The sequence below is a fragment of the Andrena cerasifolii genome, chromosome 6, assembly GCF_050908995.1.
Source record: "Andrena cerasifolii isolate SP2316 chromosome 6, iyAndCera1_principal, whole genome shotgun sequence".
NCBI lineage: Eukaryota > Metazoa > Arthropoda > Insecta > Hymenoptera > Andrenidae > Andrena > Andrena cerasifolii.
In genome coordinates, this window is record NC_135123.1 from 17,161,300 (window position 1) to 17,179,026 (window position 17,727).

The following is a 17,727-nucleotide window of genomic DNA, read 5'->3' on the forward strand; positions in this document are numbered from 1 at the left end:
CAAGCACGAGACCACCAAGTCTACGAATATATAAGTCATTTATTTCGCCCGTATTCGGTCCACATCAGAGTATCTCTATGCTACAGTCGATAAAAATTAGCTAAGGCTTTGGACTATCCGGTGTAGTAATTGCGATACCTTCGCGAAATTTTGACGGTTATGTCCTGCGCTCCCGCTCGCGCTATGTACAGTTTTAGTAGATAAGATAAGCAACGAAAGAAGGGTCAGGCTGAGAGAGACAGAGAGATAGAGAGAAACGCGGAAAGGTGAAGCGAAGAGAGACGCGTTTAAAGGGCGAGAATATGGGAATAGGAACGCGTCGCGAGTGGCGCAATTGGACTCTGTCCATGTATGTATATGTACAAACAACGTCGCTGACGATACGTGATACCCGCGTAGGATGTCGAATTTTATCGATGGAGAGGTTCGGCGCGGAGCGGCGGTTTTGGGTTAGGGCTCGAAACCGATGCCTCGGGGTCGAGGAGAACTCGATCCCCCGTTCTCGGCTGGATTCGCGCGACATCCTCGTACGATGCGTAACATACCTACCCTACCTACGCGCACTCTAACGCGTGGTTCGCTTATGCTTATACCTATATCTAGAGAAGGAAAATGTATCGATACGCGTCGGATCGCGTTACCCTGGGACGCACATAGTTACATACATAGATGCTATGCCGCGAGCCTGCTCATCGGCCGAAATACTGCACGGTGCTCCGGAAGTTCCGGAACCTTTCGAGCCTCGAGAAGAATCGCCCGTGGAGGCGATCGTCGAATTCGCGAACACGCGGGAACTCTCGGTCGAGAGGTACTCTCGGGTGACTAGTAGCAGAGTCGGCGCGGAGGTTATGCGTTCCTCGGTCCTCGGTCCTCGTTCCTCGCCGGCGATTCGGACTCGAAAGGGTGTGTTCAAGGCAAACGCGGACCAAGCGACGCTGACCCCAACGGCTGGTCCCAACCGGTTCGACACCTGGTCGATTTCCGCCAGTGCGGCAGCTGAATGCCCAGTCTCTTGCACTCGTGCGCGTACGCGGTGAACGACTCGCAGTAGCAGTTCTCGCTGGGGCATTCGCACATGTCCTGCAGGCAAGCCTTGTAGTACATGGTCGGGTTCACCTTCTTGTGACAAGCGTCGAATATCTGCGACCTCAGCCGGTTGCACAACCTGCGTATCCAGATCGCGTTTAGACTTTTGACTTTACACTTTATTGCTCGATCTCTTACCGATGATCCTTTCGTCCTCTGCAACGCCTCTCCCGGTCGAGGTTCATCGGCTTCGGTCTGACGCAGCTCTTCTTTGCGCCCACGGCCCACGACTGTCCAAACGATTGGGGGTCTTGCAAAAGTCTGCCCCTTCGATTAGTAAAGTCGTCCTTGGGCAGGGAATTGAAGTTGCCGCAGAGACCGCAAAGTCGGCCTCTGTACGAAGTCGGCGCCGACACTTCGAGAAAGCTGATCCCGTCCCACAGAACCTTGATTCCAATCTGCGTGCTTACGATTATGCTGTCGGCCGTTCGGTTCACTTCCAATCGGTTGGCCACTCGATACGGCACCTCCACCTTCTTCCCGTTCACCTTCACTCGCATCTTTTGGCCGAGATTCACCTTCAGCTCGCCCACCTACGGACAGAAAATGACGAAACACTGGTCAGCTGGTTACTCGCGCGAGCGGCACCCGCTATCCTCGCGGACAGCTTTATTCGATACCTTCATGGCGATAGTTTTCGTCCACGCGGAGAATCTGCTCGACCTGGCGTCGTTGGTCACCCGTATGCTAAACGCGTGCCCCGAACAATCGCTGGCCAACTGGTACTTGCACGCTCCCTTGAAGCTGTAGAACTTTCCGTCGAACGTGCGGTAATGCGGGTCCCCGAACACAGTGCACACCCCGTCGCCTGCACACCAAAACACATGCTGCATATTTTAGAGTGACTCTTATTTAATCTTGGTGGAACTTTTTTTTCTTCGGGGAACATTTTCTTTGCGACACCCCCCGAATAGTTCGAAATAATAAAAAAAATCTGTAACGTGTGAATAATTATTTAACAGCTCACAAAGTCGATTTTATTTAATATCCTCCAAGTTATTGGTTACATAAAAAAATGTGTCAAACAAAAGTTGTAGATACAGATAAGGGAGGGGCATTTTTTATGTTGTACTAATTAATTTTTCTCGTACGACCAACGGTTTCGAAAAAAGTTTAAATCCTTCTCGAACACTTCTTATTTATGAAGGCGAAGAAAAAAAATTGTAAATATTTTTTAACCTTATTTTCAGTGTTTGAGACATTATGATTGTTTCCTGAAAATTAGGGACCGAAATTTGCAAAATATCGAAGATATAGTCGTTAAAAGTGAAGTATGATCATGGGTGACAGAAACAATGCTGGTAACAGCATTAACCTTTGGGATTGAAGAGAAAAATAGACATTTATTTTGGTTTTCGTAAGAAATTTAAAATTTTAAAAAGATCGGACCTGAAATCTTGCACTTTTAAAAAACTGACAAGTGTGAGTAATTGCGTATCGTATAGCCATGCAAAATTTGAAGTAAGTCGGTGGAATAGTTTTTGAGTAATCGTGGGTAAAATGTTTGACAATCGTGATTTCGAGAAAAATGCATTTGAATACCTCATTTCTGATATTTTCGATATTTTTGCGAATTTCGGTCCCTAATTTTCAGGAAACAGCTCGTGACATGTCAAACACCGAAAATATGGAAATCTTTTTTTATCTTTTTGGTATATCTCGATATATGCTCCGCCTAAAATGTTTAAAAAATAGTCCTCGAAAATAAAAATTACAATTTTTTTCTTCGCCTTGGTAAATAAAAAAAAAATGTTAATTTTTCCTTTTAGTTTCTCGGACTGTTTTTTAAAACCGTTTGTCGCGCGAGAAAAATTAATACAACGTAAAAGATGCTCCTTATCTGTATCTACAACTTTTGTTTGACATATTTTTTAATGTACTTAATAACTTGGTGGATATTATATAAAATCTACTTCGCGAGATGTTCAGTAACTATGTACATGTCCAAGGGCCTAGGGGCAACTTTACAGAATTTTTTTCTTTTTCGTCGCGCCGCACCGGGTACCAGACTGATCCAAACTACTCAAGTAATATTGTACATTAAACATATATAACAAAAAAAAAAACAGATGTTACTTTCGACACAGCGTGGACAGCACTGGCCCTCCGAATGCTCCAGCTTGGAATTCGGCGGACAGGGTAAATTCAACGGCGGACACATCGGCATCGCGCATCGCACTTTGCCCTGTGTGCAAGCGCATGCCTTGCAGGAATCAAGCTTCCAAGTTTCGCCATCCTGCCTAGGACAAAACAGAGCTTTTAAACCAACCGTCGGCGTCGTTGCGTCCGCTTCTGTTTCGTTATCGGAAATCGGTATGGGTGACGCGTAGGGTGAAATACTCGCCCCGTAGGTTTTGCCGGCGTAGGTGCACGAGGGTCGAACCTCCTCGACCTCGGGACACTGTGGGCAGCATCGTCCGGGCAGAACGATCTGGTGCTCGCTGGGACAGTCGTGCACCGGGCAAGTTTCCCTGACGCAGGTCACGGCAGAGTTTGAGCAGCTGCACCGCGTGCACTTGTCGACGTAGAATTGCTTGCCGGAGTTGTAGATCATGGTGCCTAGCATGCAGGCCCCTTTAGGCGGTGACAGGTACCTTCCGCTGCCTGTGAGATCAACGATGAATCGTAGAATAGCTATCTGGACATCTAGTATATCTAGTACAGCCGTCTTGGCCCAAAAGGGGCGCGCTCTACCTCAGGCTTTCGCCTATACGAGCATTTGGCTTGCAAGGTGGTATTAGCGGTACATGACTAGCGACCCCGCCAGGGCCGGGTCGGAAAAAGCAGAGAAGGACCACGCTTGACTCCACGGCGTCCACTGTAGGAATTTTACTCTCTGAGCAGGATGCCAGGTCACGAGGAATATAATACATTCGCGACCAGACTAAGTCCCTGGCTATCTTCTGCTCTCTTTGGGGTGCATGCACTCACCCAGGACCACCAGGGACGCTCTGGTGGCCGGGGACGGCCTTGCATAAAATCGCATGCCCGTCCTGATGCGAATCGGGTACACCGGGAACGCAACTGCCCGTACAGGGGTTAGAAGAACCACCTGCCCCTGGTGGGTAGCTATCTGGACAGTAGAATCTACTCCGGTTGGCTAAGTAGTAGAAAATGCTAGAAAATGGTACCGGGTTACTACCTCTGCAGCGCGGGCAACACTCGCCGGGATCGTGGACGATCCGCGAGGATGGACAGTGGAGCACAGGGCAGGCTTGTTTGGCGCAAGACAGCCGGCCCCCGTTGCATCTGCAAGTGACGCAGGGGTCCTCGGTGGTGGTCACCGATCTGTCTGCCGTGACCATTTGTCCGTTCACGTGGCAGCCTGTGCGAGAAAAATACATACGGACGTATAGGTAGTAGGTATACACAGGTACTGGATGGACTCATGGTTCGCGGTACGTACCCACGCACACCGGGCAACACTGGCCGGCCGCGGCCGGTATAGGTTTCGAGCATGGCGTGTAGCAGTGCAGTAGTGACTCGCTGATCACTCCGGCCTTGCAAACGAAGATCCTGCACGGGTCGTTTCCTTCCGTCCACTCGGTCTCGGACTCGTGGTACACTCCGTTTCGCAGGCATCCTTTCAACCAAACATCGTGAAATTTTTCAGTGGCCAACAGCCGGCGCTCTCGAGTCGATGGGGTGGATTCGAAAGAGCGGAGGGGTGAAAAGTGCCTGGTTCGAACTCCGAGAGAAGAGGGCGAGACTACTCGCGACGTTGCCTCGCGGGGCGAATTTCGTAGTCGGTTGGTAGCGGGAATAGGAACGGGCTTGCGTCACGGAGAACGTATAATTAATAGAGAAAGAGATAAAGAGGCTGCCGCGGCCGGTGTAAACAGTCGGGCGCGCGCGCCGATGCGCGATGCCCAAGTTCCTCGGGTTTATCGGCGTATCGGCGTATCGAGGAACAGAAGCGGCTTTGTGCCCCGGGAACAATGCTCCGCCTCGGTCATTCCGCCCGCTCAAACTCTGTCCTTTTCCCTTTGTCACGCTCGCGCCGCGTCGCGTCCCGTTGAATACGGGAATTGGGGATCGCGTCGAGCGTTCACGACCTCGTTCTTCCGTACCTTTACACCTGTGGCAGCACTCGTCGTCGCGCGGCTCCAACAAGGTGTAACATCCTTCGATGCTAGGGCACTCCTGCTGTTTCCTGCACTCGACGAAACCGTTCTGCGACAGAGACAAAAAGAGCAGGGTGTATATGTACATAGATAGTTGGGTTTGAAGAATCGTTAACCGAGGTGTTGCGCTGTGCGCTACGCAACGACTCGGTTCGGTTCGGCTCTCGGTCCAGTCGGTTATCGCGGCCAGCTCCGGTGCAATTATTTCTCCGGCTGCTTATCGCGACCTATAATTAAACCCTTGCGAGGGACTTATCTCGCGAGCGGATTGCGTAAAGCAATTTAACGCGGGTCACGGGTGCCCGTGTAGCGAACGCGAGAAGGTCGGGGCTCTCGAAAATAAGCAAGATTACGGCCGGTGAAGGCGTGCTGGAGCAAACACGAAACAAGGCGTTCGTTTGCCCCAGCTGTCCGTCAGCGAAAGCGAAAGGAAACGAGCTTTCAAGACGTCCTCGAGGTCGGTCGATCCCTCGATTTATGGCCTGATCGTCTTTGATATCCCACTAGATTGACCGAGCAAACGAATAATTGTGTCGCTCGCAGCTGGCGCGGCTCGGTTCTCGATCCGCGTCGCACCGCGCCGCGCCGCCGCTCGTCCAACCAGAGGAAACTGAAATCTCTTGGCGAGTCGACCAGTCGACGAGTCAACGAACCAAACGCGCAGATAATTGCCGGTTCACCGACAGTTCTGCTAACATTGCGCGTCATCGTTGTCGTCGTCGTCGGCGGCGGCCACGTCCACGTTCACGTGCGGTGCTTGGAAGAATTTTTTGCGACCGATAGGTCTAGATAACGCGCCTCGAATCGCCATGCGAGACGACCTATCGAACCACTCTTCTTTCCACGGGAGTATCGGCGAGTCTTTGGATTATCGCGGGGTCCGCGCGCGTCCGACTGCTCGGATTCTTCCGTTCGACCTCTCGAACCCAGCCGGGCCGGCGCTGCCGCCGGTAGACTTTCCTCCCGGACTTCTTCCTTTTACCTTGCATATGCAGTTGAAGCACTTGGTGTTCGGGATCTTGTCGACGGTAAAGTCTTCTCCCTCGATGTCGCAAGTCTCTCGGCTTCCTGCAATCAGACGCCGCAACGCGAATCATTGTGGGAAAAGAATCCGGTAATGTCGAGCGAACGGATTGGCGGCCGATACGCGTCGCCGTGGTGGCGGTCGCGGTCGCAGTCGCAGTTGCGGTTGCGCGATATCGATTTCGCGAGCCGATAATCCGCGCGAGATGCCGGAAACGACGCGACGCGACGAGATGGAACGATATGGCTGCGGCCGTTCCGACGATCGACCTTCGCGTTCCGCGACTCTTGCGCGCAACCACGAAACTCCAGGGGAACGAAGCGCGACGGACGGAATCGTCCAATCGAAAACTGCAGTAACAGTTACTGCCACTGCTGCTACTACTACTTACGTGAGTGTTTTCCCGTCTCGAGACCCACTCTCGATCTCGATCTCGATCCGAATCTCGATCCGGCCAGCCTAGTGATCGTGAGCGCGAAAAAATCTACGAGAGATCGGTACGGTGATGGGTACGGTACGGCCAGCCTGTTCCCAAGCACGATCCATCGTAAACGATCTCCGCTGCTAGGTCTGCGAAGCCATCGTCAACGTCCCTCTCGGTTCCCTCGCGCGCGTATTCCTGCACACTTTAAGCAACTTTCTTTAAAACGTGCCACACATGCTCTCCACCTTTTTCAATCTCTCTCCCTCTCCCCCTCTCTCTCTCTCTCTCTCTCTGCTGCTGAAAATTCCACGCCCGATAGTGAAAAACCTGACGCACCGTTTCATCGAGATGAAAAGTTCCTTACGCGGGGAGATCCGCGGCGTTTCTAATTCTCCTTTCTCTTCCCTTTTCTACGTGTCCCCTTGTCCTGTTTTCAAGTGCGCAGGAATGCGAGCGAGAAAGGACGCGGCGTTGGCGTTCGCGTTCTCTCGCTTCCCCGTTTCCCTTCCATTCTGCCGCCCCGAATCGTCTGCCTCTTTAGCTTTACGGTTAGGGTAACTCGGGGTAATATGCCACTTCGCAGTCATTTTTTAAACAACGCACACGCGGCGTTGCATCTCCACTAATTCCGTTCAATTTAGCGTAACTGCTAAGACGATAGTAGATTTTAGCTTTTACCTTCTTTTGTTTGCAGTAAATCGTGGTAAATTATAAAAGTTTTGTTTTTACATTTCTGCGAACAGTTCTACAAAAATTCGATAGATTATGATAGAGTATACTAACAAACAAATTTTGTAACCTCTCACACATCCGATAAAACTAGGTACTTTGTGCAGAGATTTTCAACCCTTCTTTTTATGGCGCCTGGAGTAATATGCCACTTGTGACTTATCTTTATAACTCTTTCTATTTAATTTAATGCCATCGAGTTTTTTTTGTATTAGCAACTTCAAACCGTACTGTTTGGTCAGATAAAACTTTAAAGGAAGCCATTCGAATAGCGAAGAAGGCCCGTACTACAATATTGAACAAATTATGAGAATGCAAATATTACTACTATGTAGATAAAAACTACTTGCAAAACTTGTGGATCCACGAAGACTGCGTAGAGATTGGAGTCTGTTCAGTTTGTAAGAAATAGCAATTTTTCAAATATATTTTACGTTTCATCGAGTTCAAATATTTATTATCAGTTACTAATAGTTTGAACAGTTTAAAATATTGTTGATCCGGAAAAATTTGAGTGATTATATCGCACTTCATAGCTTCTGGCATATTTACCCACGATTTGGGTAATATGCCACTTTCGAGGACTTTTATATTTGTACGTTTCTCACTGAACTATAAAATTTACATATCTCTACTTATTAGTCGATACATGGAAATAGTTAGACTTTCATACGGTTTTATCTTTTTCCCTGTATCCACTTACACTTGCGAGTTATCGCGTTTCAAAGTTAACCGTGGCATATTACCACGAGTTCCTCTACGCGTAAAGAGTACCTATCCTCGCGCGTCGCGCGCAAACGATCAAGAGCATCGCGGATCACGCCGCTAGTTTCTAGGAAGCTACCTACGTAGATATAACATCGGTCGCTTCGTCCGTATCCCTTGCTTACAAACGTTCGACGAATCGCAGCAAATTCCGCGACTGCGACTAATCGCGAGACCGGACTGACTGTGTCAAAGTAGGTGCACATCTATCGTACGTATAGAGGCACCCGTGGGTACCTAAAAACTAGAGATCCCTATTTCACGTGTATTTAAATACACGTGAATTTAGATACTCGTGTATTTATAAATACACGTATATTAACGTATCCGTATTTTGATTCGTCTGATTTTTAATATCTACAGATATCCCAGAACTCTGGGGGATTGCGAAATTCATAAAAGAATTAATGTATTTAAATATATTTACTAGAATAATATGCGGAAAGTATGGTTTTACAAATTTTCAGATCCGTAACTAATAACACAATTATAAAATTAACAAGATTTATTTAATCGACTACCTATTTTGATACAAAAAATTAAGGCATTACTGGTAATAAGCGAGCTTCTTTTTAGACGCAACGATAATCCTTAAAATTGAAAGACATCACTCGGTTTTATTACGCTTATTGCTTAAGTGACCGCCATTGCCCATTCTCCCGTAGTTAATGTCCAATTCTGATGAAAATACACAAATACGTTGATACACGTGTATTTAAATACACGTGAAATAGTGCACGGGTACCCGTGCACTAAAAGCTACACGGATCGAGGTACGGATATACGTAATACACGTGTACCCGTGTACACGTGTCTTTTTACTACAGGTACCATACCGTGGTCTCTACTAAAAACGTTTGGGGATATCGCGACCCGACGAACGCGTCTATTTGGCCGGAAAGAGGTTTAGATTTATAGTGGAACAGCCGTGCCGGACGGCGATGCCCTTTCGGATTCGCGTTTGTCGGTGCTATCCGCTGGCCGTTGGGCCGAGTGCGATTTCCCGCGCGATGCTCACCAACAACCACTCGGAAATAGACTCGAGTGTGACGTCGCGCCGTAAATCCACGCGGTCGGGTGAGAAGGGATGTCGCGGTTCTCGGTTCCCGTTTCCCGCGCTGGTGCAAGCTTGGACGAAGCGACGAGTTAGATTTGGGGTGTCGATCGATCGGCGATGCGCGATCTGGGCAGACCGGAAGTGGAAAACTGAGCGGAGCGGAGCGAACGTCCCGCTGCACCGATCCGCGCGATACGCCGCGCCGGCAACTTGCTCTTTCGAGTCATCGAGTCGAGATTCGACCCGACTAGGCGCAAATAGACCGGCAGATAATGGAGATAGACTAAGAATAGAGCGTTTAAAACACGTAAATGGAGCGTGACGCGCCTCGCAGCTCGCTGGCGAACGCGCGGACGCGAGCGCGACTGACTTTCAATCGCGACCGGATCGGGCCGGACCGATGGTTTCTGAATTCGTGAATCGGCGCGGCTCGGCGGCTCGGCAGCTCGAGGTTCTCGGTGAGGCCTCGTGTCGGTCGTTGCCTCGTTCACTCGGGTATCCGTTCGCTTCTACTCGCGATCCCACCCTGGCCCGCACCCTTTCCCGAGGGTCTCTGGATTTGCAAAAAGACGCGGAAACGAAAGCGAAATGGAGACCGCAAACGGCTGCCGAACTCACCTATTATACTTTCCGAGGCGTCGCAACGACCGACTGACGAAAGAATAGCCAAGGCCAGAGCTAGGGCCAACCGCGTGGAAGGTAATCGCGTCAACTCCATCTTCGTCTCCGCTACCCCTCGGCTTTGCCTTTGCCTTTGCCTTTGTCTTTGCCTTAGCCTTAGCCTTAGCCTTAGCCTTAGCCTTTGCCTTTGCCTTTGCTTTTGCCTTAGCCTTTGCCTTTGCCTTTGCCTTTGCCTTTACCTTTGACTTTGACTTTCACTTTGACTTTGTCTTTGCCTTTGCCTTTGTTTTTACCTTCGACACCGACCACTTACTAGAACAGAGAAAGCAAAAGTATCGATCAAGGATCGCAGGGCCGAGCAAACCCGAGTGAAAGAGGTCCTCGCGCCTCTATGTACTACGTGATACGTATCAACCGAACCTACGAGGCTATCAGGCTTTCAGTCTTCGAGTGTTGGGTTCGCGCTGGCTGGCCCGCTTCCTCCACTATCCTTTGCTTGGCCTTTTTCACGCCGATACTCACTCGAACCCGGTTTCCCGTTAACGCGACGATTCTATAAATACGTAGCTACGCGTGCAAATCCAGCGTACGGCAACGCGGTATGATCGTCGGCTCGCAACGAACTGCGGCTCATCTTCTCGCCGCTACAAGTACTTTAACCCCGTGCTAACGCCGATGCGGCCGATTCGCGGGAAATTTCGGCTCGGCTGCGATCACGTTCCTTCCTAATCGGAACGGAACACGATCCAACAACTACTATGCTACCCCTTGCAGCGACGGCAGCCCCGCGATCGCGCTCCCGTCCCACCACGTAGCAACACTCGCGGACGCGAAAAAGAAAGGAGCCAGCGAGCGCCAACGCGAACGCGGCGCGATCGACCACACGGAGGATTATTGTCGTAACCTTCCGTCCATGAGTATATTTGTGCTAGATCTCGGTATATTTTCACGAGTCACGCGCCAGCTACGGAATCTTTCTTTGGAAATCCATAATAGCCAGTTCGAGGTGCTTCTAAGAAAGACGGCGCAGTTACGAGTCGCCGCACCGCTTCCTCCGTCTTTTCCGCAAACGCGATTTTTACTGTCAGCCCTTCGCGAAACCGCTATTCGGGAAATGCTCGCAATGCTGCGTCGGCTTGCGTAACGCCCGCCACTTTTCGCGCATTCGTCGGATAGGTCGCAACGAAAGAAGCTCGTCAGCGATTTCGCTGGCCCTCGGAAAATTTCGCGCGCGCGCGCGGTTTCGCAATCGCGTGACCGAGCCGGCGGGATTTTTCATCCGCTCGCTAGGATCGAAGGCTTCCCGACCCGTCGATCGCGAAACAAACACCGGCATTCCTCTCCAAGGCGTCGTGTTTGCATTCCCGCAAAGAGACGCCATCCGGGGGCGATCCGCGATTTGCATATAATCTCGTGCGAAACGCTCGCCACCGAACCTCTCCTACGGCTGGAAAAAATGCGGCCAAACCTACGAGCACCGAGCCTAGAAAGTCGAGCGAAATTTTCCGTCATCGTGTCCGCGAGAACGCGCGCGGCTTGATCCGACCCCCGCCAGCCTCTCCATGGCATCTCTGGTTGCGTCAGTCGCGGAACGCGTTCCACGTCCCCCGAGCCTAATGGACGAGACGAGTTCCGTTTATCTCCGATTTCGGAATAGAGGATAATGCTACGTCGGTCGGTTCGGCGTTCGAAGAAGAATGCGGCCGACGACGGATGCGGAGAAGCAGAAGGTCGGACGGTCGGTCCGTTGGGCCAGCGGCCAGTATTCCGACTGTTGCGACTTTTTGGTTTCACTGGGCGCGCGCGCGGAGACTCGACGGCGCCGCGTCGAGTTGAGTCGAGTCACGTCGTATCGCGCCGCGTTCAGCAACGCCAAGAGAACCGATCCCCGATCAATATAAACAACGAGCTGAACATCACGTTCTCGCGAATCGCCGCCACTCGATCAAAATGCAAATGTCGCCGCTGACATTGAGGGAAAGAGAACGGGCACTGGATGTCGCGATTCAGGTGAATCAGGTGAATGAAGCGAACCGTAGGTACGACTTTTCCTCGCCGCAATGTCAATCGGAATCGCCTGGAAAGTTGTTTCGATTCCCAGCGCCGTTACGTAAACCGCTTCTACCATACGAATCGGATTGCAAGCCTCGAGCGGTACGCGGAACGAACGTTTGCGCCGTAACCACCACTCGGTTTCGAGATATTTTTCGTTTCGTTTTCTTGCCGCCAAACCGTGGACGGCAGGGCCACAGGCTCGCGAGGAGGCCGCGCTCCAACACCCGCGGGCTCTCTGGAATCTGCTGCGACTCTCGTAGACCCTCTGGCTCCGCCGTTTCTCTTCTCTCTATACGTACTCTATACCGAATCACCGACTAGAACGCCGCGACGCGACGCGCCGGCGCCTCCGCTTTGGCACGTGCGCTTACGGCAACGAACCATCTGGCTCGGACTCGGGGGAGGCGGGCGGAAAACAAAACGGAAAACAGAGAAACGATCGAGTTCTAACGAGCGACTGTTGTCAAAGAATCCTCCTGTTCCCTGGCTAAGCCGCGAGTTTCGGGCACCCAGATTTGCTCGTTGAAAACCGCCAACGTTCTTGTTTACCTCGTTACGTAGTTCTCGGCGATCTTCGAGGTATTGAGTCTTCGAGTCTTTGCGTAAACGCGATTAGACGACTCGGCGAAGTCAAGATGCAGAAAGGAACGTCGCGAACACAGAGAGGAGAAGAGAACTGGAACGAGCGAGAGTTGATTGCGGAGAAAGGAAGAGAGAAGAATCCGATCCGACCTCGCGTGTTGGGGCGCGTGTTTACCGGAAAACTCGCGACTCACGAGCGACTTTGACTCGAAGCGTCCCGGAACGACGACTGCCTTGGTTTCATTGTTGATCGATCGATCGACCGTTGCAACCGCGACGCGACGGTTCGAATTGTCGCGGCAACCGTTGGAAGAAGCGACAAGGATAAATACTGTACGTCAACGACGGTGGATGTCGGTGGAGAACCGTGAACGAGAGATGGGACGTTCGGTAGGCTTGCAGGAGAGACCGGCTCTCGACAAATAACTGGAAGTAAGCGGCACGAGCTGTCGCGTGCAAGCACGCCGCACCGCGCCACGCCACGACGGAACGACAACAACGGAACAGGTGCGTGGAACGAGAAGGGCCTGCTCGCGCGCGACCTGGACGCCTCGCGTACGTTTATACGCGCTGGCACGCGTCGGTATGCAGCTCGTACGGACGTACATAGACGTCTACTTTGCGATTCGACGTGGGCGAGGATAGTCGCGAATAGAGAGACAGAGAAGGAGCCTTTCCTCTCCTCTCCTTTCCAATCCGCTTCACTCCGATCTGATCCAAGCCGATCCGAAACCAATCCGATTGACCGATAGCCGCTGAGCGCAGCTCGCGACATCTAGCTCCGCATACTCAGCTGTCAGACGGCAACGCGCTGCCTTCGATCTTCGATCGTGATCGCTCGCTCGCTCGCTTCTCCTCTTGCCCCCTTGCCCTGTTGCCCTATTGCCCTCTTGTCACGGAAATACCACGCGCGAGCGACCTCCTCGTTGCGTTCGGTTTCTCATGGCAAGTGGCTCGTGGCTGAGCCGGTCGCGGGGTCCACGTCGCCACGGGCCCGCTGGCCAAGAAGAAACGATCGCTCGGATCTTTTCCACTCACCCGTGTCGATATTCCAGGCTCTCTTTTTCCTTCGGTCAACGCAGTGGATTCCTGCGTCGTCGTACCGTCAATCATCGACGGAACACACCGCGTGCCCGGCCACCACGGCGACGACGACGGTCCCACGGTCGTAAGATCGGCAGGGTCTCGCGACACTCGGCGGCTACGCGTCGACGAGGCTACTTTCTCTTGGCCGCAATCGGCCGAGGCTCCGTTCATTTGACGGGTAGGAAACTCCGTTTCTAGACTTATTCTAACCACGTCTTCCGTTTCGGTATCGCCAAGTTTCTCCGATCCAACGCGCACGCACTCACTCGCTCATTCGCGCACGATCCTTCTGTTTCGAGCAATCGTCGCGTTTCACCGCGCTCGCGGAGGAAATCGACGCTGCGTTTTCGCCTCGCGAGCAGAAGCACAGGTACAAGCACAACCACCGACTAGCAACGATTCCGCGTCAGCTGCTCGCCGCAGCTGCACTAAAGTTCCGTTGCGACTTCCACCACTGGGTGCCTGTCGAGTAACGAGCTTCCCGTCCCGGTGGTTCAGCCAGGGGTATAGCGGGGAGAGGCGGTTGGAACCTCGAGAGTGGTGGCTACGACGGAGATGGTCGTCGAGAGGCAGCGATGGTGGAGGTGGTGGTTGCGATGGCTACGGCGGCGGTGGAGCTACAAGAGAAGCTGGAGAAGTTGTAGAAGGAGGAGGAGGCAGTAGCCGCTGATATAGAGTGGGTTCCCTCGGACAGCCGGGGAAGAGAACGGCGGAGGCGAAACTGCGAGGTTTCGAGCAAGAGAGGGAGGACGTTCCAACTCGATCCCGCTGCTGTGCGCGCGCGATACCGATGGAACTAATTTAATTATAGTCGAACGTCAATTCGCAGAGAATAGCAAACCCTAGAAATCCACGCTACTGAGAAGTAGGCAGGTACTTACGCAAATGCACACTTCGAAAAACTGATGTGCGCGTAGCTGCACCTGCGCACGTACCTCCCAACTGGACAAAAGAATGCAAGGCGAAGGCGAAGGCGGCCAGGAGCCAGGAGTATCTTGGCGTCGCGTCCGGCTGAAGGAACAATTTATCTACCAACAGTTCCAAGTCGAAAGTATAAATCGCGAGGGGAAACGCATCCCCCAGAGAAGACTTTAGCTACTCGAAAGCCTCGAAGTCACCATAGGTATTTGGAAAACTGGCCGCTCTATCGATGGTGTTCCGGTTCGATAGTCGTATTCGCGAGATAAACGCGGGTGTATTAAACCACGATACCATAAACGAGTTTGTAATCGATCCGATTCGATTCGATTGATTGGAAAAAAAGACAGAAGGTATGCGTCTCTCCCTTTCATGGTCCACTGGGTCGGTGAGGGTGTGTAGCGGAGGGGCGACTCTACGACGGACAGTAGAGTTAGCTGTTAGAGGGAGAGACAGAGACGGAGCGCATTACTCCCTTGGCTATTGTATATACCTACCTACGTATCGAAGATGCTTATCGATGGTACTTGGCCTTTATTCTCCGTCTATCTCGGCTGCCCCTTGCCGTCCTTCCTCTCCATTCCACTCGGCTCCGTTCCACTCCACTCCACTCCACTCTATTCCACTCCTCTCCACTCCACTTCTCTTCTCACCTCGTTTCTCTGGACTGTTCGGAGCATGAACGGCACAGAGCATCTCGCGCGACCGTTGGTAACGAGCACCTGGCTCGTTAGGTCTCTTCGTGGAAGCGCGCTCTTACCGCGGACGAGTCCAAGTAAGAATGCGGCAAGTCCGATACTACTCCATACCAGCACCGATGCAGCGTCTATTCGGTTTGTTCGCGACGCTCGAAAGGTCGAGAGCATGGGGGATCCGGTAACCGCGTTACGCTCAAACGTCAACTCTATTCCGCGAACGGTTACTCAGGGCGGTGCCTGCTGGTGATCTAACGCGCAAAGTAGTGCGACGGCCGCAACGAAAACAACCTACCACTGCGGTACCTACGTACTGACTTTTGCTTTCTTTTCGAGTAACGAGCGCAAGGTCGGCTGAATTCCACGCGCGTCCTCTGGCTATCGTTTCGCCTCGTGGCCGATACGGAGCAATCTCACCGTCACGATCGCTCCTTTTCCCTTCGGTTGCCGATCACACGGCTGCAGCTACCTATATTCTACCTATTTAGGAATATTTTCCTTCGTTTCAGCGATTCGACGAAGCAGAGCGGAAGCCGAACGTGGGCGCCGACGACGACGACGACGACGATCGGTGAGTCGCCTACGGTAATTTGTAGAAGAATGTAAAGCAGCGAGAGGTCGCGTAGAAAAGCATCGTTGCCTCAATCTTCTTCCCCCTTGGCCATCCTTATTTCCCCGTGTAACGAACCGCATTCAGACTTACTTGTTCGTTACTACGAATTGTTCTCGACTCTCCGTAGAATGCTTGGGAATGCTTACGATAGTCACATGCATCTCGAATGCGCGCGCGGCCACGCGTATCTAGCTATAGCTGTAGGTATATGGTATGCATTATTGAACGTGGCAACGTAGAGATCGTCGATCCAGCGTTCAGGTCGCAGCAATGCGAGCTATCGGATCGAATGGTGGCAGGGAGGCAAGGTGCGATTGCATATCTGATATCGAAGGCGCTCGGCTAGGCAGATTGGCGCGCGAGCTGGCGCGGCTCGCCAGCGGCAAGGTCGCATCACGATTTCGCACTTTCGCACGCGCCAAACGCCTTTCGCAACCTTTCGTAGCCTTTCGTCCAGGCGAAACCTCCAGCGGACGAGAGCGGCTTGCTCTCGACTCTCCGCTAGTCCCCCTTCTGGATTTCGCCGGAATGTATCGGGGTGAAATATCGTGTTCTCGTCTAGATGGAAAGAATCCATAACGAATCTTGCCACTTGCACCGATACCGGGGAAACGTTCCATCTGCGCTTGCCATAAATGCTACCGAGTGGATGCCGAATTTGTTTGATCTATCTATATTTTAAATAAACCGAGTGAGAACGCTGAGAGCAGGCCTCCCCGCGAGACACTGGTACGTTTCCTCAACGCGAAATTCCTCTAAATCTACGCGTACTAAGTAGCAGTAGTATGTACTTATTACTAGAGATCCCTATTTCACGTGTATTAAACGTATCTGTCCCTGAATCCGTGTATCTTTCAGTACACGGGTACCCGTGCACTATTTCACGTGTATTTAAATACACGTGAATTTAGATACTCGTGTATTTATAAATACACGCATATTAACGTATCCGTATTTTGATTCGTCTGATTTTTAATATCTATAGATATCCCAGAACTCTGGGGGATTGCGAAATTCATAAAAGAATTAATGTATTTAAATATATTTACTAGAATAATATGCGGAAAGTATGGTTTTACAAATTTTCAGATCGTAACTAATAACACAGTTATAAAATTAACAAGATTTATTTAATCGATTACCTATTTTGATACAAGAAATTAAGGCATTACTGGTAATAAGCGAGCTTCTCTTTAGACGCAACGATAATCCTTAAAATTGAAAGACATCACTCGGTTTTATTACACTTATTGCTTAAGTGACCGCCATTGCCCATTCTCCTGTAGTTAATGCCCAATTCTGATGAAAATACACAAATACGTTGATACACGTGTATTTAAATACACGTGAAATAGTGCACGGGTACCCGTGCACTAAAAGCTACACGGATCGAGGTACGGATATATGTAATACACGTGTACCCGTGTACACGTGTCTTTTTACTACACGTACCATACCATGGTCTCTACTTATTACGCGTCTATGCGAAAATTTGGCGAGTAATTTCGCAGCAACGAAAGCCGTGGGTCAGCTCTGCAACGTACGCGCTCGCTGTCGAGGCTTAAACGGTGCACGCGCCGTAAATTTTGCGAGGGTCGCGGAAGCGAATGATTAACGCGAGTCTCGGCAATCTCTTCGTTCATCCGTGCGACCGTCGTTGCGAGTTTAACGATTTTCGCGTCACCACGACCGTGCCGAGACTTCAGCTTTTTCTCTGTCAGCGTCACCTTCTGGATCATTTAGAGCGATCCATTACGGCGAGCGTCCTTTTTTTCTGTTTCGACCCCGAATGGAAAGCACTCGTCGCGAATCACATTTCCGCGGAATTTTCCGACGGTCGTGGACGACGAAGAAGGAGTGCGAGAGGGAACGGGAACTAGAACGAAAACGAGAACGAGATCGAGGAGAGCCAGTTGGCGCATCAACGAGTGCCTCGGAGATAGGTAAT

The 17,727-nt window shown here is 51.3% G+C and overlaps 2 protein-coding genes and 1 long non-coding RNA gene across 6 annotated transcripts in view; 2 read left to right on the forward strand and 1 right to left on the reverse strand.

The window, feature by feature from the left end:
- The window catches only part of Picot (putative inorganic phosphate cotransporter protein picot), a 50,164-nt gene that overhangs the window by 84 nt on the left and 32,353 nt on the right, over positions 1 to 17,727 (forward strand). The window contains exon 2 of the mRNA XM_076814861.1: positions 15,676 to 15,737. Coding sequence (XP_076670976.1) covers positions 15,676 to 15,737 — 62 coding nt within the window. The remainder of the gene's footprint in view (positions 1 to 15,675; positions 15,738 to 17,727) is intronic.
- Cv-2 (crosveinless 2-secreting protein) lies at positions 22 to 10,591 on the reverse strand. 4 transcript variants are annotated; one of them, XM_076814854.1, is made up of 12 exons: positions 10,255 to 10,591; positions 10,124 to 10,142; positions 9,828 to 9,973; positions 6,193 to 6,278; positions 5,157 to 5,259; positions 4,493 to 4,669; positions 4,229 to 4,411; positions 3,431 to 3,690; positions 3,163 to 3,322; positions 1,707 to 1,894; positions 1,225 to 1,619; positions 22 to 1,165 (listed from the first exon to the last, which is right to left on the reverse strand). In XM_076814854.1, the coding sequence occupies exons 3-12, from the start codon at positions 9,925 to 9,927 to the stop codon at positions 910 to 912; spliced, it is 1,908 nt and encodes a 635-aa protein (XP_076670969.1). In that variant the 5' UTR covers positions 9,928 to 9,973; positions 10,124 to 10,142; positions 10,255 to 10,591; the 3' UTR covers positions 22 to 909. The 4 variants fall into 4 exon arrangements, with proteins under 4 accessions (XP_076670969.1, XP_076670968.1, XP_076670970.1 ...); XM_076814853.1 differs by having other exon boundaries at positions 9,828 to 9,979; XM_076814855.1 differs by having other exon boundaries at positions 10,251 to 10,591.
- LOC143370154 (uncharacterized) lies at positions 3,605 to 4,410 on the forward strand. The gene is made up of 2 exons (XR_013085563.1): positions 3,605 to 3,735; positions 4,171 to 4,410. It is a non-coding gene; the product is annotated as an uncharacterized LOC143370154 (long non-coding RNA).